General features: G+C 32.5%; 2 protein-coding genes across 2 annotated transcripts in view; one reads left to right on the top strand and one right to left on the bottom strand.

Annotated features, from left to right (window-relative positions):
* The window catches only part of LOC143079541 (uncharacterized), a 303,363-nt gene that overhangs the window by 163,739 nt on the left and 121,161 nt on the right, over nt 1-18,463 (bottom strand). The window lies entirely within an intron of this gene.
* LOC143079539 (uncharacterized) overlaps nt 12,955-18,463 on the top strand; it is an 87,817-nt gene continuing 82,308 nt past the window's right edge. Inside the window, exons 1-2 of the mRNA XM_076254942.1 lie at nt 12,955-13,058; nt 13,252-13,356. Of these exons, the coding sequence (XP_076111057.1) occupies nt 13,032-13,058; nt 13,252-13,356 (132 nt within the window). The 5' untranslated portion in view covers nt 12,955-13,031. The remainder of the gene's footprint in view (nt 13,059-13,251; nt 13,357-18,463) is intronic.

Below are 18,463 nucleotides of genomic sequence, written 5' to 3'. Positions count from 1 at the left end.
TGTAATGACTGTTCAAACCTGTGAGACATAATGCACGTATATATGACAATTTTAATTATATTCTATTAAGTCTAAATTCAGTCTCAGTTTAAACTTAATAAATTAATATTCTCTTGGTCTGGTAGTATCTATTAATGAAATTAGATATGTTTGACAGACAATCGTTTTGTTTGATTGACTTTCTGCTTTCCGACCAGTGTTTCTGACCTAAGATAAAAAAAAATAACAGAAATATCGTTTTCTTAGTTTTCTTCATGATTTCCGACATTTTCCCATGCTATGATTGAAATACAAAATATCAAATGATAAACGTTCAGTTTATTCTGGGACATTATATTTCAATAAACTATTCCGAGGTTTATTGTCACAATGCACAACAGCACGCTGTATTAAATAATATACACACACAACGTGTACAGGGACCGGTTCAAAGCATGAATCATATGATTGCGTTATCATTATACTTGGTATTAAATAAACATTCACATTATTAAAAACATATATGTTTTGTCAAAAGGCAAATATGTTTTAACATATAAATGATGTTTTGACTGCAACCTAGTTTTTATTGTTTTACTTTCCAACCTACAAATGAAATTTGATTGTTGAAATATACAATGTCACGTGGTGGCCTTTCCATAGAGATACCGTATCAAAGACATAGATAACTATCTGTATGAATGATCGAAAATGTTCGAGACGTTCCGAGAATCTTGATTCCGAGGATATCGAATGGCCGATAATTACTCCAAAAAGCTCACCAATTTATAAGCGTGAGGGGTTCACGCAAAAAAAACTTAAATCACTATATATCGTCCACTTTAGACAAAGAGAGGTATAATTATAATCATTTAAATGATAAAAACAAAGGATAGACAAAATTGATCAAACAGGGCTCGTTCGAGATGATATGATAAATACTACTTTGAAACAACCAATCAATCGTTCAATTATTCAATGACCACTCCATCATGAATTTATTCTATCAAAGTTGAAGTGCTGTAACTTATGACTTTTGTCATTGTTGAAGATGGTACGCTGACCTATAGTTGATTGAATCCACGTCAATAAGTCTCTAGTTGAAAGTTGTCATTTGTTATCATTCCACATTTCTTTATTTGTATATTCAAATCAAATCAACTCAAAGTTATTGTCATTAAACATTTACATTATTTTTGTGGCAATACTTTAAACACACAACAAAACAGAATACGAGACAAATGACACAGAATCCAAAAAAAACTTAAGTGATAGATTTACAATATTACAATTTTCAATAGCCCTCAGTGCTATTGATCTTTAAAAAAAATAAGCATATAATTCTATCATGTCTAAAGGAGGCGAGGTTTGATATCAACACTTATTGTTGCTCATCATGGAAATGAATTAAATGTTCATTATCTTAATGATATATTTAAATACATTTTGTCTGATATTCTGGTTTACGTTGCAATTCAGAATAAAATGTGATTCATCATCGATGACTTTGCAGGTTTTGCACAGTCTTTGTTCTCAAGGACCTTAAATGTAACGACCATTTTTTTTTATTCAAAGACTATGCTTGGTCATTTAAACGAAGTTTAGTAAAAAAAATACTCAAGATAGAAAAATCATCATTAAACAATTAGTAAAAAGTTTGTTTTAAGCGAAGGGTTTAGTTTTTTATACAGAAAACGCTTGCTACTTTCGTCGATTTTTTATCTTTTACTTTATATAAATTTTTATAATAGTCATTATTTCATTTTCAATTGTTGATTTTAAATGTTTTAAATATAATTATGTAAAATTCTAACAGTTGGACACTTTGTCTTTAATGTTAATGTCTGGTAAAACGTTCTTAGCATATGTATACCAAGAATATACACCTTGTAAATCAATTGATTTTGACAGTTCGAAATTTTCGTTCAATAAATGGTTTAAATGATCAATATTCAGCTTAAGGATATAATACACAGCTACACCATGAGCACATGATACGCCTGTCACTTTTCAAAGAATAAAGTTCAATAACTTATCAATGTCATATCAGAAATTTATTAAAAATAACTAAAGGGACGTTACTTTATAGTTATAAACCAGTCAACAAAGTTTCATGAAAACTGCTCAACGTACTTGAAATATATTTACAGGAAAATGGAAAGTCACCCCCTTTTTATGAATAAAATCCCATATCTCGGAAACGTTAAATCTGAAATTTATAAAACTTAAAAGGGAACTTACGTTAATTCATATTAACAATTCACCAAAGTTCATGAAAAATGATCAAAGCATTTTGAGTTATTGTCCGAAAACTGTAACCCCTCTTTTAATAAATAAAACCCCATTACTCGGAAACGTAACATCTAAAATTAATAAAAATCGAAAGGGAGCTCATGTTAATAGATATATCGAATTCCCCAAAGTTTCTTGCAAGTTGGTGGTTGTGTTTTGGGGTTATTTTTCGAAAACAGGAAAATCTCCCATTTGTAATGAATAGAAACCCATAACTCGGAAATGTAAAATCTAAAATTAATAAATATCGAAAGAGAGTTCAAGTCAATAGATATAAATAATTCACCAAAGTTTCATGCAAATTGGTGAAAGCGGATTTGAGTTATTGTCCGACATGTTGACGACGGACGGACAGATGGACGGACGGGCGTATAAAAAGATTGGGTAGTAATTAATTTCCAACTGGAAGTCTACCTAGTTCAAATCTCACAACTATATGTGATGAGGTCTTCTTGGTTCCAAGGAGGTATTAACAAAAAAGATGAATTTTTTCAAAAGGTGTTTCATCAATAAAGTTCTGTGGGCAGTTCTATGCTTTGCCCTATGGTACTAAAGCATATAATTCATGTAGGAAATTTCAGATGTGTAAGTCAAATTGGGATTGACCAATTTATCAAAGAGAGTTTTGACACCGAAATAGGTAACATGCACTGAGAGGCTGTCTTTGCTCTAAAGGAACATAAAACTTACCTGTCGTCTTTTGCAAACTCGTCGAGACTATGTTTATAATTACCATTACACTTTGATAGGTAACCTAAAAATTATATTCAGTTGCATTCTGTGGCATGTTACCTTTACATTATACAAAAGGGGAACTATAATTTGTCTGTTATTGGATAACCGTAGTTTTTGTCTTTTTGATATTTAAAGTTAGTTGCCAATCGTCACGAACATTGTTAAGTTCATCAAGACTGTTTTGTAAGACTTCATTACCTTCAGACATGATTAGAAAGTCATCTGCAAATGAAAGTGAACCAACATAAGAGTTTGATAATTTACGGGTCTGCACTCCTCACTGTTAAAGCTTGGACTAAGGTAATTTGTAAAGATTTTCAAATAGGGTGGGGCTGATGGAATCCTTTTGTTTTACCCCTCTTAGTATTTTAAAATATTCTGAATGTTTATGGTCAATCTTTAGGGCTATTTCTGTTTCAGAAAGGATATTTTTGATAGCATTATATAAATATTTCTCTATATAAATATCAGATAACTTGTTAAGCATAACATCTCTCCACACTAAGTCGATAGCTTTTTGGAAATCCACAAATCATGCATATAATTTAGTTGTATTTGTTATGAAGTTTTTAATATAACCAAAATGTGAATTAAAGAACGTATATCTCATCAACATGTTCCACCTGTTGTTGGCACCGACAATCTTTGCCAGACTATTTATTAGTGAAATCCCCCTTTAATTTGACGGGTCAAGTTTGTTTCAAGACTTATGTAATACAATGTAAAAATAAATATGATTTGTTCCATTGCACTGGATAATAGCCAGTTTTTTTGTTTTTATTCTTTAATATTTAATTAAACAGGTTAGTTAGTGATCAGAAGTAATTTTAAAATTACTGCTATACTTTAGTATTTCATTAACAATGCCACCAGAACCACTTAGTATGCCTGTCTTTAGACTTTTAAGAACCCATTAATTTTTTCCGCTTATATAATTGATTTGTTTGTTTCAGCATAATATTAATAATTTTCAATATGTTTTCAATGTTAGAAATTTCTTGTTTGAGAGTTTATCAAAAATTAATTTCTTATTAGCCTGTTTTTTTTTTTTGTGTTTAACATTAAACGGAGGTTTCATTATCTTGTAACTGATAACATTTAAAGATTTTTATTGTTCAAATATTGTTATGTCGGACCACTTTTGTCTAACAAGTTTTCTGTTGGTCTTTCTTTTTCTCACCATTCGGCATGATTAGTCTGCTTTCTATTAAGCTCTTCAGTTGCCGAATTAATTCCATTTTGGACCACTGTAAATGTTTTGGTATCAACATTTATAATATCATTCATAATAGTTTCATCACAGAGAGCATTTACAATGTTTGCTATAAACTCATTAGTCGATTCTATAACAGTATTTTGGCAGATAGTAGTAAGTCATTCTAATGAAACATTCTTCCTCAATTAATATTTGAGACGTAGTTTAATCTGTGAATGATCAGAAAAGCAACTAATTTCATGTGTAGAAAAATATAGAATTGAGGACAGAAGATGTTCACTAGCTATAGCATAATCAATTTTACTATTTATGTTAAGCAAGAAGTGTTGTAGATATAATAATGAGCAAGAGTATCATATCATCTTTTGGAAAGTTTCTCGATAACTCACAACGTATAATTAGTCTCGATTTAAATTGTCAACTGACACAGTTTTATTTGAATTTATCTATAACTTGCAATAAACATGTAAGGTATCCAATTTTCAAGTTACAGTTTCAATACAACATTCATAAATGCTGAATTTGTAAAGATAGAGAAAAATTGATATTCCAGCCCATACTGCGGCCAATGTATATTTGGTATATAAAGTTGCACATTGACTGTTTTTAAAAGAATGGTGTAAAATACTTTGTTTAATAAATATGAATTGTTTTCTGTGTTGGCTTTGACCAGTATTACAAGTACACCTAGAAACTAAAGACTTGGTATACTCTTAGTTAAGTTTTTCCTTATATGGAAGTTTTTGATTAAATACCATGAAAAGACCACAAAATACTTTTCGAAGGCGTTTGTAAGGAGTTTGATACCAAATAAAACAACAATTATGTTTCAATATACTAAATATGTGTTTTAATTACTTGTAAGTTCACAAAATGTCATTGCCAATCACTCTACAGAAATTCCTGTTACCCCGACATCAGGATGGATTCTTCAAAATTAGACAGCCAGAACTGAAGTAGAAAAAAGTGCCAAATATGAATAAATAAAGACTAAGTATAACCAAACTTTGCATTTGGAAGATTAAAGTAGCAATTTAGAATATTCAAAAGCAAGTATTTAACATAAAAATCCAATTACAAACATTTCAACACTAGTTTCCTAGATGAAGGACATATAATCATGAAAAGTTGTCTAGTATAGCATATATAGTTTTTAAATAAAGAAATGCAATGCGCTATGTAAAAATGAATGAATACCTTCATGCGGTCAGATTATTCGAGTGTTAAAATACTAGAAAAGTGCTTATTTACCACTTGTTCTACAACTTAACATGGGGAACGCAGCTTAAAAAAAATCACTATGTCAAAGGGAGGTTATCTGTTTTTTTCATATGATTTTATATACATTAGGAGCCTTTATTTTTTTATTTTTTTCAACTCTAGTTTTGATCCATCTGCCAAAAAATATTTATTACAAACATTATCTACCAATCAGAAGAGCATATGACTTCAGTGTTATACAGAAAGCTCTCCCCTAAATGGGCGGTCCCTTATGACGTATATTTATTTACTGAATTTACCCCTATAAGTAATTGTTATATAACTTTAAATTTGGCGAATATCATTGGAAAACCTCTTGTATAAAACATTATACTCATCGCGACAAAAATCACGAAATGTTAATATAAGATTTGGAACAGGATCCTTTTAGCTAAATATAGATATCCCAAGGCAACGCCAATAACGTAGGTTCGTGACACCATGTAAATTTCTGTTTTTTTTTCCTTTTTCTTCTTGTTTTCGGTGTATTTTTTCTCATCTCCTTGTTTTCGTTGTATTTTTTTTTCAGTAAACTTTATTGAATTCTTCAACTTATGAAAATTAGCAACTGTAAAAGCAGATGATATATTCAGAATAAAAAAAGGGAGCAGTTTAAAAGGGCGCATTGCATTTACAAATTCCAATCTTTCATTTGCGCCAAAAAATGAAAACTATATTTGCGCCATTTAACAGGTAACATATAATAGTCCGGCCGATCGGTGAAATGATTGCTCAAATAATGAGGAAAGCACCAATTTTTGCATGATGGTACATTTTTGTGTACTGAGTAATATTAGCTATGGACCCACCCTCAAAATTCAATATGGCGGCTTATTTCAAGATGGCTGCCGTACGTTCTAAAATATTTTCCAGTATTGCACAAACCACAGTGGATTTGATCTGGAAGCACAAAAATCAATATAATTTTATTTGAATGACTTGGCGTACTTAGCAATATTTTGTTTTAATCTATTTTTGAAAAACAAAATGGCTATTTTTAAAATGGCCGCCTTGAAAAATAAGCAAATAGTCATTATTGAGAATTGACCTGAATATAAGCATTTTATTGATGTATAGTGTCACTTAGTATCTGTCCCAGTTCTGTCTTTTTTGATTTTGCCTTTCTTGTGATTTCATACACAAAGTAGTAGCTATCATAAAAAGCTGCAGTAGTAGCTTTCATAAAAAGCTGCAATATTTGTTGTTTTGGGTCACACATAAAAGCTTTGATTTGGGATTGATCTGCCTTTAGATATTATTCAGTGCCTATCTTATTTCTTGGGTCGCAATATTTTGCAATTTGAGATATTATACTGTGAATTGAGAATCATTTAAACATATATCAGTGAAAAGGCAGGAATTGAGGACAACAAGGCCAAGAACATTGAAATGGCAGAAACTGAACCACTTGGGGATATGGAGAAATCCACAGCTGACGACGCTTTAACAGAGGACAGCTCAGAAATGACTATTAAACAATTGTACCAAGGACTTTTAGCAGATAGAAAATCTTATGCTCAAAGAACAAGTGAGATTTACCGCAAAATAAAACAGAGCGAAGCGCGAATTGATAAAATATATGTTGGTCTCATTACGATTCAAGCTGAACAGAAGGAGCAATGCATATCAATAAAGAACAGATGGGAGCAATATCTCAGCAATTTCAGCAGTCTGAAGGCAGGATAGACCACAAAATTAGTGGTAATTGCTTTACGGAATTGATGGTCAGACCAATAAGATATTCAATGTTGTGTTGAGACGGATGGACAAGCTGACAACAACGGACGAAGGAGACACAGTTCAATTTAAAAGTGCATTTGGACAGCAGGGTACTAGTATATGTTGTACATTAATTAATGGACAATCGAAATAAAGAAGTTAAAATTCCTGCAATGGACACATCATCTAAGCCAAAATTTGACCTTACTCAGTACAACGCAAGTTTACCAAAAGTACACAACAAAATCCTTGCCTTAGGTCTTTCTCCAATTGTAGTTCGCATGAACCATCAACCGCGCCAACTCTGTTGAAGGTGTCTTCACTTTAAGTCAAAAGTCCTATGTTAGGGCTCTCGGCCCTGCATGAGACAGTTCAAATAATTCAACTACAATTTCCATTTTAAAACATACTATAAACCTCTAGTACTAATCAAGGATACCAGCAAAAGGCTAATGTGTCTTCTTACGCACACCTAACATCTACTATGAGTCAATAATATTTGGTTCAGAGCAGCACACCATTACAGAAACAGTTGGCTGCAAGTGGATCCTTTCAAGTTTCTCCAATGCTGAATGCAGTGCCTACTTACGGTATCATCCCCTTCGAATTCGAGTCAAAGGCAAATCCCACATTTATCACTCCAATTATGACAACCTCGTCAGCTCCTGGAGCTCTAACAGGCTTCCCATAACAGCAAGCTGACTCCAGTGACCGATCCAGGAAAGTGAAGAGGAAACCAAAAGAGTGAGACAACAGCTCTTCTTCAGACTCGTCATTGCAGAGAGAATATACCCGATGGCAGAAAAATCTTGGTGCAAGGGACCGGAGCCGAAGCCCACAGCTGACAAAATTGCAAAAACTCAATTGAAGGGGATCCTTGAATTGGAAGGCGTTCATTTAGCAGTTTGAACGAACTGCCGGTAGATGACAATGGGAAAACAGGAAAATTGTGTGTAGGCCCCAGATTTCCAGGCCGATGTTGGCTTTGAGTACGCTCGAAAGGTAAACACAGATGATGATTCCAAGGCCTTAAAAAAGCATTGGAGCAGCGCTTCAGCAGGAAAGACGATCAAAGCAAATTGGACCCGAACGAAGCATTCCTCTGAGTATGTAAAGACAATCACTAAATTACTGAATTCAGAGGAAAATCAACTCGGAAAGCCCCTAATCTTGGCAAAATCAAATGACAAAACACATCCAAAACGAGTGGACAACGACTGTAATATTCCTGACTTGGTACAGGCATTTTCAAATTTAGAAAATGGTGGATTAAACCTGGTTTTATAGTGCTAACCCTCTCACTTTGTACGACTGTCTTATCAAATTCCGTTATATTTACAATGATGCGCGAACTAAACAGACATACTAAATAAAATAGTCAAAATATGGGTACAGCAGTAATCATAATAGTGAGGAACCCAGAAACATCCAACAAGAAGTTAAAACAATTAAAAACCACAATAGCAAACAAAATGGCGATATATGGATTAAAAAGTGCCTATAATGACCATCGACAATTCTACTTTGCTGATGGCGCAGTATCACCGACCTATAAAGGAAATATGAGCAGTCCTATGGATAATGAGGTGCATAACCTCACACAAATTGTCCCAAAACAAGCTGATGTTATGCATCCACTACTCAGCATAACCGTGGATGTCCGATCAACATAACCTCGGTTCTTCTGATTAAATACTCATGTAAGATCACCAGTTCAATGGAAGATCACCTGATCAATATACACGTGTAAGATCTCCCGAGAAATACAATCGCGGTAGATCGCCAGATAGAAATACACCCAAGCTTAATGCATATCGATGAGCAACACCCCCACTAAGCTAGAGATCATATAGTCTCTAAAGAAAACTGTTAGAATCTCCACGGAGAAACTCCAGAAATTCCGGTTATTTCGGACAACGGCCACCTTCCCAAGGATACGGAGCAAATCAAAGTGCAACCCCAACAATGGAGTCTATAAACAGCAAAGGGTCGGGCGAGTAGGCCAACGCACGATTCCAAAGTCTATTGGCCATGAAACATCACCTCATCACAAAATCGAACAGAGGCCCATGGCCTCGTCCGATATTGTCATCAGACGAATCATTTGACAGAGCTTAGCAGTACGAGGTACTCTACATGACTAGAATGTGAGCATGATTGTGAACACTGCTGGAATGGTAATTGAGAAATTAATTCCGGCAGAAAATGGAGATTTGGAGACTGTAACTCTACGTGGTTTTGATTAACAGCTTATTATTGGGAAGATAATTAAAGCAAAGAGCCGTTAACAGACGATGTTATACTTAGGCTAGATATTTTGGACACACTGAGCGCAGTGATAAACCTGAGTACTCCCACATTTACCATCAACAATAAAGTGATAAATGCGGCATTTGTTAACAGTCGAAACAAGATTTCAACTCAGCAAGTTTGCATAAAACGAACCATCACAGTTCCGCCAAACTCAGAAATGACTGTTACCATTAGAACTAATAAAATGCTGACCAGGAGTGCATTTTAGGACCATGATCACTGAATATCGTTGCGAATTGGTTTCGCACGTAGTTGGGAAAGGAAATAGTTGTCCCTTAACCATTTTAAATGATGGCAATCGTCTAATCAGCCTGAAGAAAGGTACACCTATTGATTACATAGAATAATTTGTCGATGTAGTGGGTACGGCAGATGAAAACGCGATAAATGACGTAAGACGTGGCATTGAAGAGACACGAGACAAGGTGCCCTCGGCACTGCCTCAACGTTCAGATGATACCTACTATTCCAAGATATTTAACCGACCTATATTAGCGTTCAATCGACTCGTTTCAACCTATTTCATTCCAACCATTAAAACTGAAAGCGTTTAAAGAACAATTACAATAACATGTAACATATTGATTAACATTTTGAATTTCACTATTTGTTTTTGTATATATATGCTGTCATATTAGCAAATGTATGTGTTATAGAAATAACCATTTTTTTTTTATATTTTAAAATTAATTGATAACAAATTCAAGAACATGAAGTACATTTTTAAAGAATCATTACTTTAATTTCCGAAATTATATAGAATACATTTAGGACAATATTGATATTTATACCGTTTTTCCGCCATCTTGAAAATGGCAGCCATATTGAATATTTCAGAGTGGGTCCATAGCTGAAATCATAGGGTATATAACTCAGAACTACTATGCAAAGTTTCATGTTTTCCTCATCAAGTGAGCAATTCTGCTCTATACCTGCACTAATCGGCCGGACTATAACGGAAAAGTTTTTAAAAATTCGTTGTGACATCGTGAATAAGACTTTTTTTAAATTATTCTCCCTGGGCAACTAAATAAGTTCATACTATTTTTTAATAAAAAAAAGTGAGAGTCACTTATTGGCTTAAAATCATATAGTGTTCACATGTTTTATGTGTCAAGATGGACATTGTCAATTCTTAGACAAACAGGTCGTTAGTTTCCTTAGAATTGGATTATTAAAATTTTTTTCATCTTGGGGCCGTTTATAGCCGACTATACGGAATTGGTTTTTTAAAGACCGTACGATTGTCTATGATGGCTTTCATTTACTTCATTTGAACTTTGGTGGATAGTTGTCTCATTGGCAATCATACCACATCTCCTCATTTGTATATACAGGAAATATATCTGTAATTTCTTAAGACCATACATATAGGTTATCCTGTGTAAATGAGTGAATCCGATCTGTCGCTTATAGGTTTTTGTCAGAACAAACTTTCGGTTTTTACTCCAGTGTATAGTGCTTTCTTTAAGGTTTCATGATCTCGTTAATTTATAACAGAACTGTGTTTTAACATTATCAAGAAAAGTCTCTTATTAAGATTGTATCAATGTATAGTGCTTTCACTGTGGTTACGATGACAGATTTCGGAGTAATATGTTTTACGATGCAATAAAAAACTGTGTTTTAAAGTTATATAGTTATTAAAAGTCTTTTTTGAATAAAACTACTTTATATACTATTTGCCTATATTATTGGCACAAATTAAATACGGTTTGTGGCGCAAATGAAAGAATCTTTTAGACGCAAATGAAATGTCAATTACCGGAAAAGCAATGCACCAGTTTAAACGTATCTTGAGCAAATACTAGAAAATTTGGGAAGGATAAAGAGTCATATAATAAAACAGTTTTTGACTTTTGATTTCAGTTGATACAATGATTTATCGTTGGCCTCGGTAAATATCATATCTCGGGGGTTGATAAATCATTTTATCATATATTTAGTAGTAAATACAGTAGTTCTGAATATTTGATAAATAGCCTGCTGTTTAATCCATATCGCGCAACTTTGATGCGCACCCTTTATCATACCCTTTATCACACTCCTACCCTTTATCGCACCCTTTATTACACACCTACTCATTTTTTAACTCCGTTTTAATTTATGCAAGCTTCTCCAGACAAAAATCAAAATGTTTTCCTCAAAATTTATCATAAATGAACGGTACTTCGGACGTGACGTAATTTATTAAATGACTATATTGTTTGGAATGTGACGTCACAAATGTCGAGTTTTCATATTTCTGACACACGAAATGCAACTATTAAAAAGACCTCAATGAAATACCGTACAAAACACACAAAAAAATACAATAAACAAAATATTTTAAAACAACAGCACTCAAATATTAAGGTTACCCAGGTGATTCGGATGATTAATTTCAAGAGCAGTTCTTGTAAAGCTTTTAAAACAAGACAACAGTAGAACTGAAGGTAACCCATGTGCTAGGGATCAGAAAGCAGTTCATATTATACTCTTCTGTTGAAATATATGATAAAGCATATAAAACATGGCAACATACGTATCACATGCCGTATCGCCATCGACTAATATCATCCCTCGGGCCTAAAGGCCCTCTGGCTGATATTGGTATCTTGGGATGTTACGGCATATGATACGGATTTTACCATGTATTATTCTCTATGTATCAACCCCATACAAAGTCAGTAATTTTGTAATGTGACTACCTTAAAGATATTTAATTAATTTAACTACCTAATTGGAAACAGTTTTATAGATTTAACCAAACAAATTCCTTTTGAAAACATATAAGACAAAATCAGTAATATGTTATATTTAACCTAATTTGAACTGATACAACGTATACACTAATAGTTGAAAAATAACTCTATAGTAGTTTTTTTCTTTCATGACAGATGATATTTTACGTGAAATTGACATTATTTGTAAGGTCAAGGTCATTTTGACTTTATATGATTGAAAACTTCGTACTAAGTATTTTGAATTTTGTAATTGAAAAAGTCTTTTTGAGAAACTTTTTGTGAAGAAATATCTAGAATTTAGTTCTTATACAAATATCTACTATTAATGAAGCAGAATCTGTATAAGTTTGTTATTTAACAGTAAATATAAGAGGAAAACAAATCAAAATAAAAAAAATGAATTGTTTTAAATTGTGAAGTTGGCCTTTTAACTTTCGTTTTACAATCTTTTGAACCATATCTTATCCTTACGTCAGGCTTATAGTACATGGTTTCCTCTTTCAAATGACATGTAATTTAGCTTTTTGTTCGGTAGGGAGATTAAATCTAAGAAATTCTGTTATTTGACACCCCACTAAAATGGATGCAAATATACAAGGACCTGTTTTTAAAGTTTTTTAAATGTTGTGCAGAATTTAGAAATGCTCATGATACCATTCTTCCAGGATTATTACATACCATTTACAGACTTCTATATGTTATCATTATAGGAAGGTGAAACAGCATTACATTTGGCAGTGAGGGGTATATTTCGGTTGAAGTTAACACAATGGCTTGTTGAAGAGAAAGGAATGGATCCCATGGTTAAGACATTGCAGGTAACATTTTCAATTATAAATGTAGTGATATTCTTATAGTGAATCACTTAAATAATGTTTTGAATTACATCGTTCTTTAAATTTGAATTATTATATAGTTTTTAAATGTGGTGCAGAACTTAAAAATACTCATATATAGTATTTCCCAGATTAACACATAATATTTACAGACTTTTATATGTTGTCAATATAGGAAGGTAAAACAGCATTACATTTAGCAGCTGAGTATGGAGGGTTGGAGGTAACACAATGGCTTGTTGACGAAAAGGGAATGGATCCCAAGGTTAAGACATTGCAGGTAACATTTTCAATTAGAAACGTAGTGCTATCCTTATAGTGAATCACTTAAAAAATGTTTTGAATTACATCGTTCTTTAAATTTGAATTATTATATAGTTTTTAAATGTGGTGCAGAACTTGAAAATACTCATACATTTTGTACATAGTATTTCCCAGATTATCACATAATATTTACAGACTTTTATATGTTGTCAATATAGGAAGGTCAAGATATTGGTTTTTAAAATCCGGTTGAACCCTCCCTCAAGAAAATCCAATCGGTGCCCCCATTAAAACAGCTTAACACCAAAAGATTCTTTAGTACACGCTGTATTTAACATAGATGTAAATATATATAAACTATCTTTTTGGATAAAGCTGTTGCTCATATCTTTTTTAACCGAATAAAAAATGGTCGTATTGTCAAAATGTGTGTGATGTTGCTTGTGACCTTTCTGCACTAAAGAGTCCAATAGCCTGTTTATTAACAAAATTAACATGATTTTAAAAGGTTTGATTAAGTTTTCTATAGTTTACAATTTCCGGGGCCAAAACAAATGTCTCTTATCATAAAAACCTTTTGCTCGGTAGAACTTTACATTTTTGGTTCAAGAATCAAATAAACTATATAAGTACAGCATATACCAATTTTCATGTCTTTGGTTAGACCCGGTCTCGATTTTGAACCCACAACCATCCACTCTCGAGGCGACCATGCTACAACGAGACCAACAGAGATGTACAAATTCCCGGTCACGTCCACTCTGGGTTTTTGTCATATGTATTTCTATTTGTATCCACCTGATGAGTTAATTAAAAAAAAATCAAAAATTGCCTTCCGCTGAGCCAGGAGATAGATTTAATTGTCTCTCTCGATAAATACAGGTGTACATTGGTTGTATAGTTGTTTGTATTGGTGTGTAGTATTTTACAATGAGATCGGTGGCCAATTCATTACAGTATTTCTTGAATGATTGGAAATGTATGATGTGTTGATATAACTAGAAGTCTCTGTTCATTAATTCCGGTATGGATTTTGCTAATTGTTGAAGGCCTTACGGTGACCTTTATTTGTTACTTATTCTTCATTTGGTCTCTGGTGGAGAGTTGTCTCATTGCCAATCATACCACATCTTCTTATATTTATATTGACGTAGCGTGGTTGAGATCTAGCAAAGATTCCTTGTTCAAATCGGCGTTAAGGGCATGAGGTATTGAACTACATGTAATTGTGAGTAGGGAGTTTTGACTCAATCTTGAAATCATAGCGTGACTTTGAGATGAATGACAGCTGTGAGAGTTTTCAAAGGAAGACAGGAGAAGACATATAATGACAATTGCGAGTAATATGGTATTTCACTCGAACTTGTATGTTTTCATATAAACACGATCATTTTTTTGTTTGTTTTACAATTCTTACTGTAATTGTTTGTATGGTTTGATTATGTGGGAATATATATTTTTTCCTTTCTCTCTTTTTTTTCTTTTGGAATGGTGTTCTGGGATAATAATATAAAAACCTATAAAGTATCACGTTCGAATAATTTTAAAGAAAATTCTACGAATATGCTTTCCCATAGGGTTTTATACATCAATATTCTCGGAATTCAAAGCTTAATGATATTTTGCCAAATTGTGAAAAAAAATTGTTTACCTTAACTTAGGGGATTCAATTTACCAACATTGCGTTCAAATTGTTGAGACACTCAAATTATTGAAAGAAAAAAACAATTTCATTTTTCATATCCTTGAGATTCCCATGGTAATGGAGGCCGTTATGAAATTCCTTATAGATTGATTGATTGATTGTTATTGGGATCGAATGTAATAAAGGCCAAAAAATTTGAAAAACCACTGGTAAATTACCATTTATTGGACAGAAACAGAAAGTTTTTCTCGCAACATGCCATCTACCTCAAATAGTTGTTGCAAGGGATCTCAATGTGCATAGAATATGCCACTTTCTCTCTATATGAGACTTCGCATTTATGGTCCCCATTCTGACAGGGCGTGGTCACGCATTTATACATCAAGAATAGAGCAAAACGGACGCCGTATTTTGCAAGGGTTATCCGCTGGACGGAGGAAACAATTGACCCTGATTCTGTTTACCAGTCACTCTTCGGAAAATTCCTAGTAGAATTCGTATATAGGCAACTTGCTGTAAAGTTATATTCGGTTTGGTTTGAAACCTCTGGGAAATTGAGAGGACATCTAGTCATTTAATTCAAATAGTTATTATAATAATTAATGATACTGCAGCAAAGTCCACAAATCCAAACTACCCACCAAAATAGTGAGAAAGTGTAATTAAATATTAAAAAGAGGTCTAGTACGAATTTCAGAAACAAAATGGCCATCCCTCCATAACATGAAAGAAAAAACAACTGTTATTTTTATAACAAAACAAAATAGAAAATGCATAATAGCATCATATGGTTAACATTGTAATGAAGTGTAACTAAATTGTTATACGGGGATAAGAAGGAGTTCCTAAATAAAGTGACAGCACGGTCATTGCTTTGGTAAGAGAAATAGAAAAATAACTTATACAAACAAAAAAAACAAACAATTTGCTTTCTTTAAAAAAAGAAAAGCAACAATACGTGAACCCAAGACCGCCGACTGGTCACCAAAAAAAAATGTTGCTGAATTTTTGTTTGCTTTTGAATTACAATGATTTACTGTAAATAGAATCAGATAATGATGATGTTAAAACACCTTTATTAAAAATATGAAATTGTGTGTAAATATTTGCACAAGTCAATTGAAAACAATGTTAGATAGTTGTAAATAGAAAAGTGGACATATATAGCTACTACATGTATTTGAATATACATTTTAATGCTCGACTTTTTTTATTCATTACTTGAGAGTGTACACCATTTTTTCATAACCATTTTGCAAATCCCAGTTTCTACAAACCGGATGTCTAGTGCAAATTGCACAAACCAATTGCAATATAAATTTAAACACTCAGTTTGCTTTATAATTCGGATGCATTTATTTTATCTATCATTTCTTCATATTTTGTTGTTTCCTGGATGCCTTCGGTTATTCTCAACTCGTTAGAAGCTGTCTGTGCTCATGGTAGATGTTGTACAGATGTGATTTGAAACCCTGTGGCATGCAACTTATGAGAAGGTTTCGTTTATTTTTCTTGAGAGTAACACACTAGCTTCATTGGGACCTCTTATAATGAGACTTATTTTGGTCTCCCAAAACAACTCAAATTTTAAGGATTTCCTGATTTTACATACATCAATCCAAATATTCTACAGGGAAACTTGGTTTTGAAGAATATCTTATTTTCAGAAGTTTTATGAATACCTTTACATACACTCAAAAGAACCAATTTATATAAAAAGATATGTAGATATAAAAAGATACCAGGATTGAAATATTGTACGCCAGACGCGAGTTTTGTCTACAAAACATCATCAGTGACGCTCGAATAAAAAAAGTAAACAAAAGACCAAATAAAGTACGAAGTTAGGTAATTTATTCTTTGGGTAGAAAATCCTTAGCATTTCGAAAATGTCAAAGTTTATAATAGGACAGTGACTCAAAAAAGAAAACAAAAAAAACAGCAAGAGGTAAGAATACCGTAAGTGATGATGACCATGTCTGAAAGTCACATGCCAAGCTCTTACTGCCATGTCCTGAATTTAGATAAGAAGAGCGAAAATTCGCATTAATATTTGTACATGCACGTAGTATTTTTGCGCAGGAAATAATAATTTAAACGCATACGCACTTAGTCTAATACTATGGATAATAATACGCATTTGCGTTATCACATATATTAATTTAATAGTTGAATTCGGCTGTCAAACTAACTACCTCAAATGTTTAGACCTCGGATTCATTGACATTTTATTCGGAATTGTTGTGAACGCAAACGATAGTGCGTGTGAACAGGGTAATTTATAATGTGAATGAATCAAGACGTGTAGGATAGCAGGTCAACATAAGGAATACAATTTTCGAAATCGTACCATAGTACAAGTATTTAGATGCTATAAGGTTGAACTATTAAAACAAACAAACAAACAAAAATTATAAATTTTATAATTAACATATATTCCTGTTAGTGATTTTTTCCGAAAAATGAAATATAAAATCAATAAACACAAATGTCAAGTATTTACGGATGAACATTGTATTTATCAAATCAATCTCTTTTTAAAGTCTAACATTCCACTGTATGTATATATTGTTATACAAAATATAAGCAGAGACTTATAAATCCGTACTAAAACAGTATAAAATAATATACAGTTTGATAGTACTAATTACATTTGTTATGATTTTTGTAAAATATTAATTACGTTTTTTGTGAGATGTACATGATGTAAGGTTTTAAAATCCTTGTGAATTGAAACCATGCAAGTATCTTTTCATTTACGACCGTTTGAAATTTAGATATTTAGCTAACTTTAATTTGGCATTCCTGCTCGTTGGTGCTCATAATGTTGCATATAATTTTCATATTTGTAATGACTGTTCAAACCTGTGAGACATAATACACGTTTATATGACAATTTTAATTATATTCTATTAAGAATAATATCAGTCTCAGTCTACACTTAATAAATTATTATTCTCTTGGTCTGGTAGTATCTATTAATTAAATTAGATATTTTGACAGAAAATCCTTTTGTTTGATTATCTTTCTGCTTTCGGCCAGTGTTTTTGACCTAAGATAAATATTTTTAACAGAAATATCGTTTTCTTAGTTTTCTTCATGCTTTCCGACATTTTCCCATGCTATGATTGAAATACAAAATATCAAATTATAATCGTTCTGAAATAATCAGTTTATTCTGGGAAATTATATTTCAATAAACTATTCCCAGGTTTATTGTCACAATGCACAACAACAGCACGCTGTATTAAAAAATACACACACAACGCGTACAGGGACCGTCTCAAAGCATGAATTATATGATTGCGTTATCATTATACTTGGTATTTATTTTGACTGCAACCTAGTATTTATTGTTTTACTTTCCAACCTTCAAATGAATTTGATTGTTGAAATATGTAATGTCACGTGGTAGCCAATCCATAGAGGGACCGTATCAAAGACATAGATAACTACCTGTATAAATGATAGAAAATTT

This window comes from Mytilus galloprovincialis, chromosome 6, assembly GCF_965363235.1.
Source record: "Mytilus galloprovincialis chromosome 6, xbMytGall1.hap1.1, whole genome shotgun sequence".
Lineage (NCBI taxonomy): Eukaryota > Metazoa > Mollusca > Bivalvia > Mytilida > Mytilidae > Mytilus > Mytilus galloprovincialis.
The sequence above is the reverse complement of the archived record's forward strand: the minus strand, read 5'-3'. Positions and strand labels throughout refer to the sequence as shown.